This window comes from Tiliqua scincoides, chromosome 6 (assembly GCF_035046505.1).
Source record: "Tiliqua scincoides isolate rTilSci1 chromosome 6, rTilSci1.hap2, whole genome shotgun sequence".
In the NCBI taxonomy this organism is placed as follows: Eukaryota; Metazoa; Chordata; class Lepidosauria; order Squamata; family Scincidae; genus Tiliqua; species Tiliqua scincoides.
Genome location: NC_089826.1, coordinates 14050051 through 14066683, shown reverse-complemented (window position 1 = coordinate 14066683; position 16633 = coordinate 14050051). Strand labels below are relative to the sequence as shown.

Here is a 16633-nt window from a genome sequence, read left to right as displayed (position 1 = left end):
CTGGTGACACTTCTGACTTTGCAAATGGGTTGAGAAGAACCAAACTATTTTCCATTTTCGGTGGCTTTAGGAAAAAGCTCAGTTTGCCAAATGGAGGGCGCAATCTTAGCCAACTGTCCAGCACTGAGGTAGTTCCAAGGTCGGGAACAAACATTCCCTTACCTTGAGGAGGCCTCTGTGGGACCACCACCCAACTGCACTATGCAGTACAGTCCCCACTGGCACAGCTATGTCAGTGCTGGAAATCTGGTTCGGATTTTGGCCTGAGATGTTTACCTGTTACGACCTATAATGCCTAACGGACCATGACTGTGCCAAGTCAGAGTGCCCTCCATCCTTCCAAAAAAACAGAGCACAAGTAGACCCTTTGGTTTAACTACTGCCTGTTTTCTATTCCACTTGAATGTTGTACTTGTTTGTTTGCAATGCAATAATTCAACTGAATGCTAAGAAAATGTAATGGAATTTGATATACATATTCCGAGCACTATTCTAATATTCAGACTGAAATACGAGATCAACCTTGCATTTCACAGGAGGCAGGAACATGCACGGTGCACTGCAATATCTACCTTGACAACTCCAGAGTAAAAGTGTCTGCAAACCTTTAGAACCACCATCCTAGTCCATTTTGTTTTCAACAGCCGCAAGTCAGATGTCTATGTATTTAGAAGTCTTCCCTTGAATGCAGAGCAAAGCGAGCCAACCCACTGAGTCTTCACTGGCAGAGGCAGTAGAGAAAAAGTGTGTGCATATTTGAAATGAATGAGGCCTGGATGTTTCCTGGGAGAGAAGCAAAGAACATGCCAGAGCAGGACAGGAAGCCCAATCGAAACCTGAACAGCCAGGCTGCTGGAGGTCTCCCTGGGGTAAGGGGATATTTTTACACTTACCCCACACAGAGCCCCAACCAGTCCTGTGGGGCTTCTTTGATCCACGCCAGCTATATAGCGGGCACAAATAAGGGAAGCTCAGGGTAATACCAGGAGGGCCAAGAGGGGGGTTGGATTTGGTGGCGAAGGCCTCTGCTGCTCCCCCGCCCAGATCTGATCTGCTCCTGTTCCATCATCCCCTCACCTTGAAATGCCCCTTTCTACCTGCCACCCTCCTGCTGCCCAACGCTACCTTATCTGTGACATCTGGCCAATTGTCAGAATGTAGCATTGGCGGGACAACACAGCCTCCCAGCTGGTGCAGCCGCCTCTCCAAACATGCTCTACAGCACATTTGCAACTTTTCAACCAGCACAGCGACTGAGTCTGACCATAAGCACACTTAGGTGTGTGCTCTGAGATTCCCCTATGTTCAGCAGAAGGCCAATAGTTGGAGTGTAGGGAAGAGGAGAAGGAACCAAAGGATCTTTCTAGATCCAAATCCTTGTACTAGTAGGGAAGCTAAATCAGGCACTGCTGCCAAGTCCACACCATAATACACATCCCTTTGCTGCATTGAGGAGTCACAGAAGCTTATGGTGATTGCTCAGTACTTTTGTTTTTTACACTAGCACCTAGTATGAAGGTATACTGCTCCTGTACCTGAAGGTTTCATTTTTCTATCACAGCTAATATTGATAGGCCTATCTTCCATGAATTTGCTTAAACTTCTTTTAAAGCCACTCAAGTGACTGGTCATCACTGCGGCAGTGGATTCCACAAGCTACTTAGGCATTGTGTGAAGTATTTGGTAGAAGGGGTGATGACTTGGGCTCTGGTTGTATGTGACATCCAGCAGCCATATAGCAAGGTGGTGGTTTAGTTGCACTGCATTTGTTTTTCATGTTTTCCTTCCTCCCCCTCTTTCTGAAGCATACTTTAAACCCTGTCTCGGGTAACAAGGTAAGATTGCCTTCCCTGTCAGATCTGTCCTAAGAAGAGGAGACAGAAATGGCATATCTTTATTCCATTCTGGGGGAAAGCACTTCAAATGTGAATAATGAAAAGACAGGTGGTATATAAGCTACTGTGTGTACCATTGCAAAATTAGATTGTTTTCCTACAGAAGCCACTGTCAGTTTTATTGCAAACAGTGCACATATTACAGGTCCCTCCAGTGAAAAATGGTCCCTCCAAAGGTTTTCATTATCAGATAAAATATTAGCTTGCTCAGTGTCTGCCTGTTGCATTTGTAGGGTATGCTACAGGGTTGGTAGATTCTTTGCCTCCAAATTCTGGAAAACTGGTCTGCCTCAATGCTTTCATATGCTTTCTCTCCACTTCTTTCAGCCAGTGGTGACTGTTTCCAAACTGCCTCCCTGCATCCCTAGTGAACATGTACATAAACCTGACTTATACCAAGTTAGATCACTGATCCACCTAGTTTAATGTTGACTACATGGATTGGCAGCAAACCTCCAGGATTTTAGGCAGACTGGAATCTTCTAAAGGTGAATGACTTTGAGCGCAATCCAGACCTGTACTTGGGCTGGCGCAAGTCCCCCACGCCAGCCCAAAAGTGTCGCATAAGTGCCATAAGGCACTTCTGCACCACTTTCCAGGGACTTAAGGAAGGGTGAGTTGCATTGGCCAAGCTTGGCCAATGCAGGAGTCTGGGGGGGGGAGCGTCGGGAGGGCAGGGAAGAGGCAGGAGGGAGGTATTTCGGGGCAGAGGGAGGGCAGGTATTCCTGGGTGCGGGCAAGCAACGGGAGGCAGGGCAAGGACCCAGCAGTTATGCAGAATCCTGACTCCGTTCCCAGGCAGCACGGCACAGCTCTGGGCTGCATGGATTTGTGCCACCTCATTAGGTGGCACAGATCCTAGCAGACCCATTGGGGCCGCTGAAGCGCGACACAGGGTAAGGGGAAAGGCTTCCCCTTGCCTCCGGCTGCACTACTTTTGATTCCAAACTTGCACTGGATGCAGATCAGGCCCTGTGGCCTGCCTGCTTCCAGTGCAAGTTAGGATTGCACCCTTTGACTTCCTAAGTGTCTTCATTGGGTGTCATTGGGTGAATGGTGTCTTCATTGAGGGATGTGAGGGTAAACAGAATACCAGATGTAGGGGAGTGGCAGCGAGATGTAAGTATCTTGTGGGCTTGTGTGTGCTCCCTGAGATGCAGCTGTGAGATACAGGAAGCTGGACTAGGTGGACCCTGGGCCTGATCCAGCAGCGCTCTCCTTATCTTCTTAAGTTAAAGGTGCCAGGACCTGAACCAGGGACCACCTTAATGAAAAATGTGTGCTCTACTACTGAGTTAAGGCTTTAGGACCCAGTTCTATCCAACTTTCCAGTGCTGGTGCAGCTGCAATACAGCCCTGAGGAATGGAAACAAACATTCTCTTACCTTGGGGATGCCTCCATGACTGCCTCCCTACTACAGGATGAAGCACAAGCCCTGTTGGCAAGGCTGCACCAGCGCTGGAAAATTGGATAGGATTTAGCCCTTATTCCCCAACACATTTTAAAAAATAATTGTTTTTACTTATTTCTTTTCAGCCATAAAAACATTTAGCCATATAACATCAATCAGAAAAGAAATAACATGGAGCGTATCATGATGACAAAATGTCCGACAAGTCACACAGTACACTGTGGTGGGGAATTTATACGTCCTTACCCAGCGATTTTCAAACTTTTCATTTCACAGCACACCGACAAGGTGCTAAAATTTTCAAGCCACGCCACCGGTTTTGGACAATTGACAAGGTATAATGCTCTGCCAGCGTGGGGGGGGGGGGCTTACATCCCCCATTGGCCCTACCGATTAATCCTTCCAAATGATATTTGTGATTATGGCAGTTTCACCTCCATGCTGTTAAAGCACTTTCTGAAAGGGAGAGCGTTTTCTTTATTCAGGCTGGTACATAACCTCAAAACTGAATGTGGTCCACCGTTCAAGTATTATATAAGGTTTAGTTCTTTACTAAGTAGAAACGCAGTGTGTAAAATGGGGGGGATTTGAGGACAAATGGTACCCCCCCCAAACCACTTTTGTGACTCACCTTTTTCACTGCCACTGCATGTATTGAAGCGAGAGTGCTGCCTCCCATGGAAGGGGGCAGTCACCATTATTCTTCTACTCAGAAGTTCTCTCATTCTGAGCAGGCATTTGAGTAGAAAAATTGTGGGCAGGCAGCTTTCAAGAGAAGCTGTATAGTTCTGCAGAGGAAACTCCTGCTAAGTTCAGCTGACTCAGGTAACGAAAGGTGGGCATAAATCTATTAAATAAATACACTCAAACAGCACACCAAACCATAGTTTATCATCACCATAAAGTAGATCTCATGACTTCACCTTCCAGGCACACAATAGGCAAACTATATCTTATAGTTTGCTTATCTGCTTTCCCCCCCACAAAACCTAGAACACTGCTTCATGTTGCCTCCTGACATCATGCTACAGCAGTCTTTCTGAACCAGAGCACTGCCCCTGTGGTTTGTCAAGGGCCTGCAAATTCAGACACCAAGCACTACAGTTAGCACAAACTGTGGTTTGCCAACCAGCTTCAAACCAGGGTTACAGAACCTGATTTGGCGGCTGCTCACAAACCGTGGCTTGTGATTTGACATAGATTCAGGTATAAAAACAGATGGTGGTCTCGCTTTGCAAACCAGAATTTGTCTGAAGACAAGCACTATGTTAAGTTTACGGTAAAGAGTTACTGATGTGAACATTAAAAAAGGAAAAATGGTAGACGTTTTCCCCTGGCATTTCTTTAGACGCATGGGGTTATATTCAATGGAGAGGCAGGGCAGCACCACTCACACAGCGGGCTTTCCAGCTCCATCCTTCCCCCACATCTCCCTGTGCTCCCCAAAATTTCAGGGTCAGGGTACACTCCAGAACAATGTGGAATGGGTCACAGGGGGACTGGGTTTCCAAAACCAGTGGAAATGGTATAGAACCACCCTTCCCCTCATGTAAGAAGCTTTCCATTCATGCAAGTCATCTCCGCATAAACCCCATGTCAGATACTGCCGCTTTGCTCCCCACAGCATTCAAAGTGCGCACCTGCTGCAAACCTGACTTTTGACAATTCTGCTATGAAACATTTTCTCAGCTTGTGGCATTTAGTTCTTGCAGGCTGTTCTTTCTACATTAATGCCTCTGGCTGAGTTGACCTTAAAATTAGAAGCACATAAAATGCTCAAGTTTCAGGCTGCTGTTTTGCAGCGTTTTTATGCTAATAACACCTGAAAGTTAGCGCTCCCTGTGCTGAATTAAATAAACGAGGTCCACAGTGCTGCTTACCTACAAGGCTCTGCATTGTTCTCAATCAGATAATAATGCTCAGCCTTTTGTATCAGAGCAGATGTGACAGCTTGCATTTCAAACAGGATTCCCAACTCCCTTCCTGAAAGAAACATGATGCCAAATCTGATGGCCGACAGAAAAACTGCATTTTCCTGTGGACAGCGAGTCATAAATGAAAGTTTACCAAATCCACTTCTAGGCCAAGAAACCATTGCTTTCTAGAGAGAGCCATGTATTCCCTTGCAGTGGTCAACACTGTCGAATTTCACACCAGCAAAAAAAAAAACCAGTGACACATTCCTCAACCTGAATGGATGAGAAGCCAAATTCAGTATGTTTCACTATTTAGCATAATCCTGTTTATGCCTAGAATATAGACTATATCATCAGTTGACAGGGTCCTGAACAGATTGTCAGCCACATATCTGCTTATCCCTAATATCTCTTAAAGAATCTTTATGATACATTTTAGTAGTTGCATGTTGCTTTGGAAGCCAATCATGGCTGAAAACCAGAGAATAAAATCAATGACTAAGGGCCTGAACCAATTCGGGCCGCTTTGGCAGAGCACACTGTCACAAACGTGCTATAAAGAATACCGTGACAGTTTGCACTGGTTTGTAGGATTGGGCTGCAAAAAACACTTCCGGGGGACAAGGAGATATGCATGGCCACAATCTTTCAACAGACCACAGTGTCCAATATATAAACATTCTATAGCACTAACTTCTCAATCATCAACAGACCACAGTGTCCAATATATAAACATTCTATAGCACTAACTTCTCACCAGGATTTGAGAGTAAGATCTCACCATCTCAATCACCAACACATTTTCAAGCATTCAGCAGCAAGATAAGGGCTAGAAACGTGATCCTATTCCCCCCACCCAAAAATTTTTTTTAAAAAGCTGCACATGCTTTTTGATCATTTTTCAGGATGAATATTCTGTCACCTTTACAAGAAGATTTCAACACAGAATAACAACAGAAGGATGTTAGCCCATAGCCATATTTTCTATTGCCATTTTTTGCTTCTCCTTGATAAAATGTTCTTTGTTATTCAAAAGTTTGCATAAACTTACAGCTGCAGAAACTGACCCAAGAACCGTCTTACCTACTGCAGTATATGTGAAAAGTACCACAAACACTGGTCTGCCAGAAGTTGACTTCTGTACAATGCTAGCATCCAAGGGTGTAAAGCCCAACCACACATAGCTACACTCAGACTGGCCCAAAATAACACTTTAAAAAAAAAAAGATTGCTTGGCTTTACTCTTTACTCAGCGTGTGGTCGGTCTGTGGAACTCCTTGCCACAGGATGTGGTGCTGGCGTCTAGCCTAGACGCCTTTAAAAGGGGATTGGACGAGTTTCTGGAGGAAAAATCCATTATGGGGTACAAGCCATGATGTGTATGCGCAACCTCCTGATTTTAGGAATGGGTTAAGTCAGAATGCCAGATGTAGGGGAGAGCACCAGGACGAGGTCTCTTGTTATCTGGTGTGCTCCCTGGGGCATTTGGTGGGCCGCTGTGAGATACAGGAAGCTGGACTAGATGGGCCTATGGCCTGATCCAGTGGGGCTGTTCTTATGTTCTTATGGCTTAATTCATTATTATTCTCATTATTTTGCTCAAGGAAAAGCACAACTGAGGACTTGGTTGCCATTCCAAATTTGTTACTTGATTGACTTAGGGCACAATCCTAACCAACTTTCCAGCACTGAGGTAAGGGCAACTCCAAGGTAAGGAAACAAACATTGTCTTACCTTGAGGAGGCCTCTGTGACTGTCCCCCCCCCCCCCCAACTGCAGGATGCAGCACATGCCCCACTGGCACAGCTATGCCAGTGCTGGAAAATTGGTTAGGATTGCACTCTTAAGACTACATTTTGAAACACGTACACATGTTGGAATCCCTACTATTTCTTTCCTCTCGGCATTTTTCAACACCAAGCCCAGGGCAGAACCAAGCCTTATCTCCAGTTTGTCACAGCAACCTTGACTTCCATCGTCTAGGCTATCTTAGAAAACATATTAGCTGGAATAGCTGGAAGTAAGCCAAAATCAATGAAGAGAGGAAAGCTCACATGGATAACTTTTTAAAAAAGAGAACTCCTTGGACTAATTAATTAACGCCAAATCCCTTCTCGTTAGCCTGGGAAGGCAGCTCATCTGAGAGAAGGAAAACTCTGATCCCAAACCTCCACTGCCTTGTGGCTACATCCAGTTATGGAAAAGGCTTCAGGAGTCAACCTTGAGGCAAAACCCGGAGCCAGAGTCCCTGAGGAAGTTCATGGCTGAACACAGTCACGTTCTGGCAACTCCTACGACGCCGCTGGAACCAATCGTATTGGCCTCTGCCTTTCCATTGGACCATTTCAGTGACGTGGAGAGGGGAGATTTGCTGCATGGGTAACAGTCTGTCCTCCATATCTACTTTACCCAGGCTTCGTGCACTGGAGAGGACACTCTGTTCCAGAACCATCATTCAGAGCGCGATACCATAGTCTTCCAAGACTGAAGGATGCCAACAACAAGCTAAGAATGTGTGGCTTTCTGTTTCTGTTGACATAGAGTAATATCGACATCTTGTGGAATAAGTGAACTACTGCAGAGGTTACCATTTGGGGGGGGGGGGAAACAAAATGAGCAAAACTTTTGAAAACAAAACAGATGTCCTGAAATGTTATCCATCACATTTGACGGAATGAGCTAAGGCTGGCAAAAGCACAGGGCTTCAAGAAATAGATTTAATCATTGGAGGGGGCAGTCTCATTGTTTAACAGCACCCACAGACCTCTCATTAACAAGAAGTATAACCAGAAGAATCAAATTAAATTATAGTTCCTTGCAATGTGCTCAGCCACAAAGGGCAATAGTCACAGAGGGCTGTGACGCACAATATATTACCAACGCATTCATTTTGTGCTTGCATATTCTCCAGCGCCCAGAGCCCCCGCTACCTAGGTTCTGAGCTACAGCTACACACTAAAGGCCTGGCACTCCTGAAGGAATACTTCGATCAATTAGCTACTTTAAAAAGAACACCCGCTACCTAGAGAGTGTTTTATTTCAGTCCCGTGCCGGTTCCTTTTGCTTAACATTCTGTGAAAACCTTCTATCTTATCAAGTCCTTCTGGATTCTGATAATTCCCTTGCCGCTTAAGGCAAGGGGAAGTTATCACTAACTGCCACTGACAAAAAGAAAACAAAAAAAAGGATCTTAAAGGCCTCCCCTTCTTTGATGTCTGAAGGGCATCTTCCTTACCACAAACATTTCTTAACACAAAGCACCTTGGATGAGATATTGAGAAATGGATATCTCTAGCAACTGCATCCTTACGGGGTCTACGAAGATGATAAAAATGCAATAGTACCCTCTTCAGGAAAGTGGTGGAATTCCAATAGAGACTAACTGAATTATCATTTTTTTTCCTTCCAGCTCTATTACAGTGTTTTATTTCATTACTTTCCATACAATAAGAACTACAAGATATGTAGGTAGTTGCAAATTAAGGACACTAAACCAGGGTCTCACATGTAATTTTGTGCAGAACAAATTCTGGGCATAATTTTCTTTTTACCAGCATACCAACTGGTACCAGCTATTATTATGGGTATGCAGTCTCACTAGTGCAAACAGGCCAACCACCTTGGTTCTGCCTTAAAGCAGTGTCTGACCAGAGCCCAGGAGTTGGTCAAACATGCTAACAGTGGCCCAAGATAATCAGTGGATATTGATGGAAATAGGAGATAATGGTCAGGAGATGATTTCTGGATACAAGATTTCTTGGGAATGCTTGGGATGGGAAAGCACATCCCACCCTTCCCCTCCAGCTAAAGAATGGGCAGGTATAAAGAGTAACATGCGGGGGTGGGGGTAGAAAACACCAATCTCGTAGTCTGGAACAGAGGCAGAAGCAGAGGGTGAGCAAACTGTGAGCTGGAAGCACTATAAGGAGTGCAGGGCATCTCTCTGGAGATCTGGTATAAGGTAGCAGACAGGGTCGGCCCATCCATGAGGCCAACCGAGATGGTAGCCTCAGGAAGCAGACTGAAGGGGTGTGCCCACTTCTGTCCACTGCTTGTTCCAAGGATCCTCCTCCCCCTTCCACTCCATGGATTTGAACAGGAAGAGGGAGATAGAGCAGAAGTGTGGAGGAGAGCAAAGAGCTAGTGTCAGAGAAGCAGAGGCTGACGCATCAACAGGTAAGGAAGTGCAGCCTTTTTGTCTCAGCTGCCATTAACAGCAGCATTAATCATCTGAAAGAAATGCATCACCAAGGTACTGCAAACTTACCATACTGTTCATTTTAGACGAAGAGGAGCCGGTCCTTTGTTTTCGCAAACTATTAAGTTCTTCTGGGTGTCCATCCTTTGGCTTTAAAATCATCCGGCTACTTCCAGCAGTGCCTTCTGAGGATGATCTCAGACGTTTTTCTATGAACCTTCCTTCTCGATATGGGCTAAGACTACTGGCAAGATTCACTGTGAAGAGAGAGATGCACGCGCAATCAGCACTTAACGTAGCTGAAACTGTTCACTAACATTTCATGTGAAGTTGCCCTTCGCCGAGTCAGAGCACTGGTCCATTTAAGCTCAGCAACAGCCCTCCAGGGTTTCAGATTGAGTCCTTCCCGGCCCGAGCTGGAGACATGAGGGACTGAATCTGGAGCCGTCTACGTACCATGCATGTTCTTTGTCCCTGAGCTAATGGCTCCCCCCTCCCTCCCCTCACACACACTAATTTCTTCTCGAGAGTCATAGGGGCTCTCATTCACTAAATAGGGGACATCCACTAAAATTGTTGGGAAGGTTAGAAAGAAAATATTTCTTTATCTAGCGTGAAACAACTCTGTGGAATTCCTTGCCACAGGGTGTGGTGTTGGTGTCTGACCTAAATGCCTTTAAAAGGGGATTGGACAGATTTCTGGAGGAAAAGTCCATCACAGGTCACAAGCCATGATGGGTATGTGGCTGTCTGCTGGTATTCTTTTGCATCTTTTTAGATTGTGAGCCCTTTTGGGACAGGGAGCCATTAAGTTATTTGATTTTTCTCTGTAAACCGCTTTGTGAATTTTAGTTGAAAAGCGGTATATAAATACTGTTACTAATAATAATAATATGTGCAACACCCTCATTTTACATGTAGGCTACCTCCTAATGCCAGACGCAAGGGAGGGCACAAGGACGCAAATGTCTTGTGTGCTCCCTGAGGCATCTGGTGGGCCACTGTGAGCTACAGGAAGCTGAATTACATGGGCCTTTGGCCTGATCCAGCAGAGCTCTTCTAATGTCTTTATGTTCTTTTGATCTAAAGTAGGATGAGTTGTAGCAGTTTGAATCACTATTTGTGTGCACGGCAATGCATTTAGACATTGGGGCATTTAGACAGGGGCAAAACAACTGATACTTGCCAGTAAAGGTTAATTTGACTAAAGAACACTCTGTTTACGTTGAGAGCAAACAGAGTTCTCAACTTCATCAGGAACTGAATCCAGTTAAGTCTGAGACTGTGATACTAAAAACACTTGATGGAATTTATGATTAATGGTTGTCGTGCAGAGCCTGCCAGATATTGGTGGTTAGATTTGACCAGTTGAATATTGAGTGCTGGGGACAGGGGGAATGTCCGTGCATGGCCAAGGCAACAAGGGGGATGCTTCCCTCTCCTCCTACAGACTTGCAGCACAATGCTGGGAAAGAAGGAGAATCACCCAATCACCCAGTGGTACTCAAACTTTTCCGGCCAGTGGCTCCCTTGACCCCCGTGGCTGTTGGCCATGACTCCCCATCGTGTTCGTGAGGGCTGGAAGTGACATCATTAAACAGGAAGTGGCCAGAAATATTAGCTATATTAAATATAATATTATAATATTATATTTATTATAATATAATATTAAATATATATTAACTATATTAATATTAATTATATTAATCATATCATTAATTAAATGCAGATCTTAAAAATATATTATTAATTCACAGCAATACACATGCTTTATAAATGATCAGCTGCTGATCACTGTTGGAGACAAGATGCTGGAGTAGGTAGATTTTGTCTGGCCCAGGAAGACTCTTTTTTTTTTTAACTTTGTAAGCATACCAATAGAATTGTTTTATCAAATGAACTTTGTGAACAACCAGTCTGACCAACATTACACACACACACACACCCCTGTGGACCCCAATCCAACTAATCATTTCTCCCATTCTCCTTGGATAAGATTGAACCCTTTATTAATTTAATGAAATTAAATTTTTCCAGCAGCTGGTGGGGAAAACAAAAATAGACCATGGAAATATATCAGAGCTGATAAGGGTTTGGTTAGGAAGCTGATTTGTCTCCTGTACTAGGAGATGCACAGCTCAAGCCTATGCATGTCTACTCAGAAGTAAGTCCCATTAGAGTCAATGGGGCTTACTCCCAGGAAAGTGGGGATACGATTGGGCTGGCAATCACTTCATCAATGGCTGATAAGTATTCCCTTCAAATAGCAAGATTCATCACTTTAAAAATACAGCCTCTCCTCTTCAGTCAAACAACAAGATTAATAAATCACTTTAAAAACAATACCCTTTTTCTGCTCCTGGCCAAGTAAACTGTGTGCTTGTCTCTCCCCTCCCCCTTTGCCAACTGCATGGAAGCAACTTTAAGATCCTTGGTGACTGGCAAAATCCGGGAAGGTTTGGAGATGGAAAGGAGGGAGTGGAAGAGGGAGGGGGTTGAAAAGAGAGATTTCACTTTGATGAGAAGTGATCCCAGGCTGGGAACTAGGAACCAACCAGACAAGGATCAGCGAGGGTTAAGGACTGTAAGCTGAGCATGCTCGGTACTTGCCAGATGGGGGCTGGAGTCAAAGAGCTTTGGAAACAACATGCAGCGAACATAGAAGGCGGCAGCCTCCGAGTGGAGGGAGAAGAGGGCGGGGCAGCAGCAGCCACTCTGAGCAACTCCCCTTTCTTCTGCTTTAAAAAAAAAAGCACAGACGACGGGCTCATATTCCACTCATGGGTGTGACTATATTGCTGCAAGAGGACACCCCGCGCCTCCCCTTTGAGTTCCTGGCGCCTCCCTAAAGAGCCGCGCCTCACAGTTTGAGTAACACTGGACTAAGAAATGTCCAGACTCTGCCTCCCTTCCTGCACTGTGCTGCTTCTGTGGCAGTGACACTTCTAGGCAGCCACAGAAGAAGTCATGTAAAGGCAGAGCTGGGGAATCTGTTGAAGAGGTGGATCATTTATCCCCCATGATATTCCATTTCAATTTGCAATAGTTCATTCAGCCCTAATCCAAACTACCCAGAAACACTATCATCATTCATCCAGTATGGCTGTCAACTATGGCCAACTGATCCCAAAGCTTTTAGACAGAAATGCCTGTGTGCAATTCCAAACACTGTCAGAAGATGACAAAATAAACATACATACCCTTTGAATGAGTTACTTCATATCCTTGCTGTATCTGAAAAGACTGAGGTTCAGAAGACGAAGGGATGACCTTAAACTCAGATGCTGGGGTAGTTTCTCTAACATGTTCAGGTGCTTTAATTTCCTGTTGGTCCCTATGTAATCCCTGTGCTTTTGGAAAATCATCCATTGTTTCTCTCTGGTTTAAGACAAAGGGTTTTAATTGTGCTTCAGCTCCTGAGTATACTTCTTCTGGACAGCTAGTCTTCTGAGTTGGAAGCTCTTGCAATAATACTTTTGAATGGTTTTGATGACTGTGGGGAGTTTCCAATACAGTACTGGTTTCATTGAGCAGTACGTTTCTCGCCCTGCGACTTTGGGGGGAGATAACAGCACAGTGTGAAACACTCTCTGCATGATCTGTTTTCTTGGGAAGAAGAGGAGCAGCAGCAGCAACAGGGTTGAGAAAAAACTGAGAGGTAGAAACACTGTGGACAAAGGTTTCCGCTTGTGAATTTCCACAATTGGGCAGCCCGTCAACCTCTGAGACGGAATCTTCAGTCAGTGCGAGAAACTCAGATGGTGTCTGGACCGAAGTCAGGTCAGCAGACAGCAACGGGGACTGCAAAGAACTTCCAACGCATTCGACTACCTCAGGAGAACATGGAGGAGAGGATCTCGCTGACACAGACTCACTTTCCACGTTGGGTTTAATATCCAGCAGGCAAGAAGATGGTTGCACACAGGAAACGGATTGGCTCTGAGGAACCGGTTTTGAAAACCTGTAGTGTGTGGAGAAGGATTTGGGGAGAAGTTTCCTTGAGGAATGTTTAACAGAGGACCTGCTTTGTTCCTCTGTAAAGCCAGAATCATCACCTTCATTTTTCCCAGACCGTATGCAATTGATGAAGACATTCTTGTTGCTTGAAGGCTCTCTCCCTTTCTCAAAGTTCTCTGTCAAGGACCTGGTGATTTTCTTGCTTCGAGAACTTCCGAAGCCTACTGAATGCCTCCCTCTGCTTTTCACATGCTCCTCCGAGCTGAGCTTTTGCAAACTGTTGTGTCCAGGCTGAGCACCATTTGAAATGCTCACATTTTGGCTTGGAGAGTCCGCTTTCTGTTCACTCCCCTTCTTGTGGTGAAAGCTAATGGAAGGCGTGCGGAAGAGGCTCCTGCGTTTGCCAGTGCTACCTGAGCTAGAGTTGGTGCTGGAAGGAGAGGAGCTGTGGACACCAACATTGCTATTGGAAGTGGGTGATGATGGAAGGGAGTCATGTCTTCGACTAATACTTCTCCTGAATATGGGCAACCGCGACACAATGATTGAGCGCCGTGATCCCGAGTCCCCCATCAGGACCAGTTGTGCTCGACCAAGTTCAGCCAATATTAAAATCTGTATGAGCAGAGAAGAGAAAATTATTATTTAACTGAGAAGATAAAACTGACCCATTCAAGTTTAAATTTCATGCCCATGAAAGTAACTTGATTTCATACAGATTCAAATGGCTGGAAGGCATTAGAATAAAGGCATCCCCCCAATATCTACCGGGGTTCCATTCCTCCCCCCGCAGATATGGAAACCATGGAAATGGGAAAACCTTATATAAATTGCAGACCACGCCCATCACCTTAATTTTATTTAGTAATGCTTGAAGTATTGGAGTTTTTAGTTTAACAAAGAAATATTCTTGGGGAACACTACAGAGAAGAATATTCAGCCTGAACAGACAGGAGACTAACCAAATGTTAACAGGAAGCAAGGCAGTTTCTGCTTCCTTTTAATGTTCAGTTTGACTGCCTCTAGTGTGCAGGCTGGTTGTCTGTACGTTGTGTTTTTCAGTTCAGCAAGAATGTTCCTTTGCAAAAATGGGCACGGGCGAAAGGGCACAGGGTGGATCCGCACATATCAGATCCTCAGATATGAGGGGACAACTGTACTTGTCCAAGATTGAATTCTCCTAAAGAGATTCCCCACACCTGTCATGTATCATTGGGCTGGAAAGTAGGATCAGAAAATGATTTTCTCCTGCCTGCACAGTGAAGGTCACTAGTTGGAGAAAGGAACAGATGGCAGTTCAAGCTGGGATGCAAATACCACACGCCTGAATGTGCATGGAATCATGTAATCCTTGAGAGCCAAGCCACTGCCACTTCCTGCTCTATCACTCCAAGGCCCAAACCTATCCAACTTTTCAGCACTGATGTAACTCACAATGCAGCCCTGAGGTGAGGGAACAAACATACTCTTACCTTGAGGAGGCCTCCATGACTAGTCGTCGTCCCCCCATTGTAGGATGCAGCACGTGCCCATTGGCATGGCTGCATTGGTGCTGGAAAATTGGATAGGATTGGTCCCCACGTCTTCCAACAATTCCTTAATTTGTACCATTTGTTGCTTAGGAAAAACAACAGACAACACCTCTAGAAGTCTAGACACATTCCCTGCCTGTTCCCCTGCTGTCTAGGACTTGCCAGCTTCCCTCTCTGCTCTTCAGGAACTTGTCATTCTCCAGCCCCAATACCCATACCATGGAGGGGATCATCACAGGGGAGAAAACTGTTCCACAGCTCCCTTCTGGATGATTGATGCCCACCCTCCATTTCCTCACCTATAGCAGACCACCACAAGTAGACACACAAAACAAAAACTGGGCAGGCCATTGTTTGGGACTAAATGATCAGGAATCTTCAGCTCTCCAGAGCAGTGATTTTCAACCTTTTTCATCTCATGGCAAACTGAGAAGGCACTAAAATTGTCAAGGCACAGCATCAGTTTGTTTCTGAAAACTGAGAAGGTACACTGTACTGCTGACCAGGAGCCCAAATCCCCAAGTGGCTCTACTAATATGTGGCCCTTCCCCAAACTCCTATGGCACACCTACAGACCATTCATGGTGCACCAATGTGTGGCTGAAAATCACTGCTCCAGAGCAAGGTGCACCTTGTCAATGGCAAGAACCCCGAAGACTCTCACACTAGCAAGACAAACTACGCTCTGTTAAACCTTGACATCCTTGTATACCTCAACAACACGCCACAAGTGTGTTTTGCACCTTGGCCATCAAGAGATGCCCCTCAAATGGCAAGAAATCCTAGCAAGTAAAAGTGAAATATGAAGACATCAAACCAATGTAGAAATGCAGATCCTGAGGCCTCAGGAACTGGGAAGTTTTGGTCTTTTTGCCCCTGCAAAATAAATTATTTGTTCCACATGCAATTTTCAGGCTTGCTGGGTTTACCATCAGAAACATGCTTCAACGTATAGTGAAATTATTATATTTATCTTCAGTGTAGCCCTGACAGCTTGGTCCCCCAGGCAATAGGATCTCCCTCATACCCATTTACACAAACACTTGTCTTTTATGTACTTCAGTCCTGTTTACCTGCTTTGACTGTGTAAACACACCATAGGCTGAGGATAATGACAGCGCTATTGCCTTAAAACGAACACCTACATAAACAAATCCTACAATGTTCAAATAAAAATGGCTTAGAAACCCAACGTCGCTATAAACCTGCAAACCTGTCTCTCAAAAGCTTGAGGGCCACCAAGCCAAAAGCAGGTCACCAGTCATGTAGGCTGGCCGGGAGTGGTCAATATAGTCACCCCCCTGGTTCTGGTGCCTGCTGGAGACTACAAAAACAGAGGGGCTGTCAAGCAGCCGGCTAACCCAGCAGAATTCGCGGCTGGTGTGCTGAGCTGGGATTGATCAGACGCAAGCTGTGCCGGCTTCCTCCCCAAAAGATAAATAATAACCCAGCCCAAACAGCAGCAGCAAAAACAAAATTGCCTCGATAATGACACGTAAGCTTCGGAGCCTGTTTATTTCCCGCAGAAGAAATTAACGTTGTGTTAGGCCTTTTCATATTCCAATTCCCCATCATTATTTCTCATTTTTATGGCAGCGTTCAGTGCTTTTCAATTCTCCTCTTAAATATCCCCATAAAAATCTGATGAGGTAGGTTAGGCAGAGAAAAAGCCACTTCCCAAGGATCACTCTGGGAGCTTCATGGCTCAGCGGGGAGTTGAACA

At 45.1% G+C, this 16633-nt stretch overlaps 1 protein-coding gene across 2 annotated transcripts in view; it reads right to left on the bottom strand.

Annotated features, from left to right (window-relative positions):
- CCSER1 (coiled-coil serine rich protein 1) overlaps positions 1 to 13951 on the bottom strand; it is a 741465-nt gene extending 727514 nt beyond the window's left edge. For both annotated transcript variants that reach the window (XM_066632826.1, XM_066632827.1), the window contains exons 1-2: positions 12622 to 13951; positions 9491 to 9678 (exon numbers count right to left, since the gene is read on the bottom strand). In XM_066632826.1, the coding sequence (XP_066488923.1) occupies positions 9491 to 9678; positions 12622 to 13951 (1518 nt within the window). The remainder of the gene's footprint in view (positions 1 to 9490; positions 9679 to 12621) is intronic.
- Positions 13952 to 16633: the final 2682 nt, after the last annotated feature.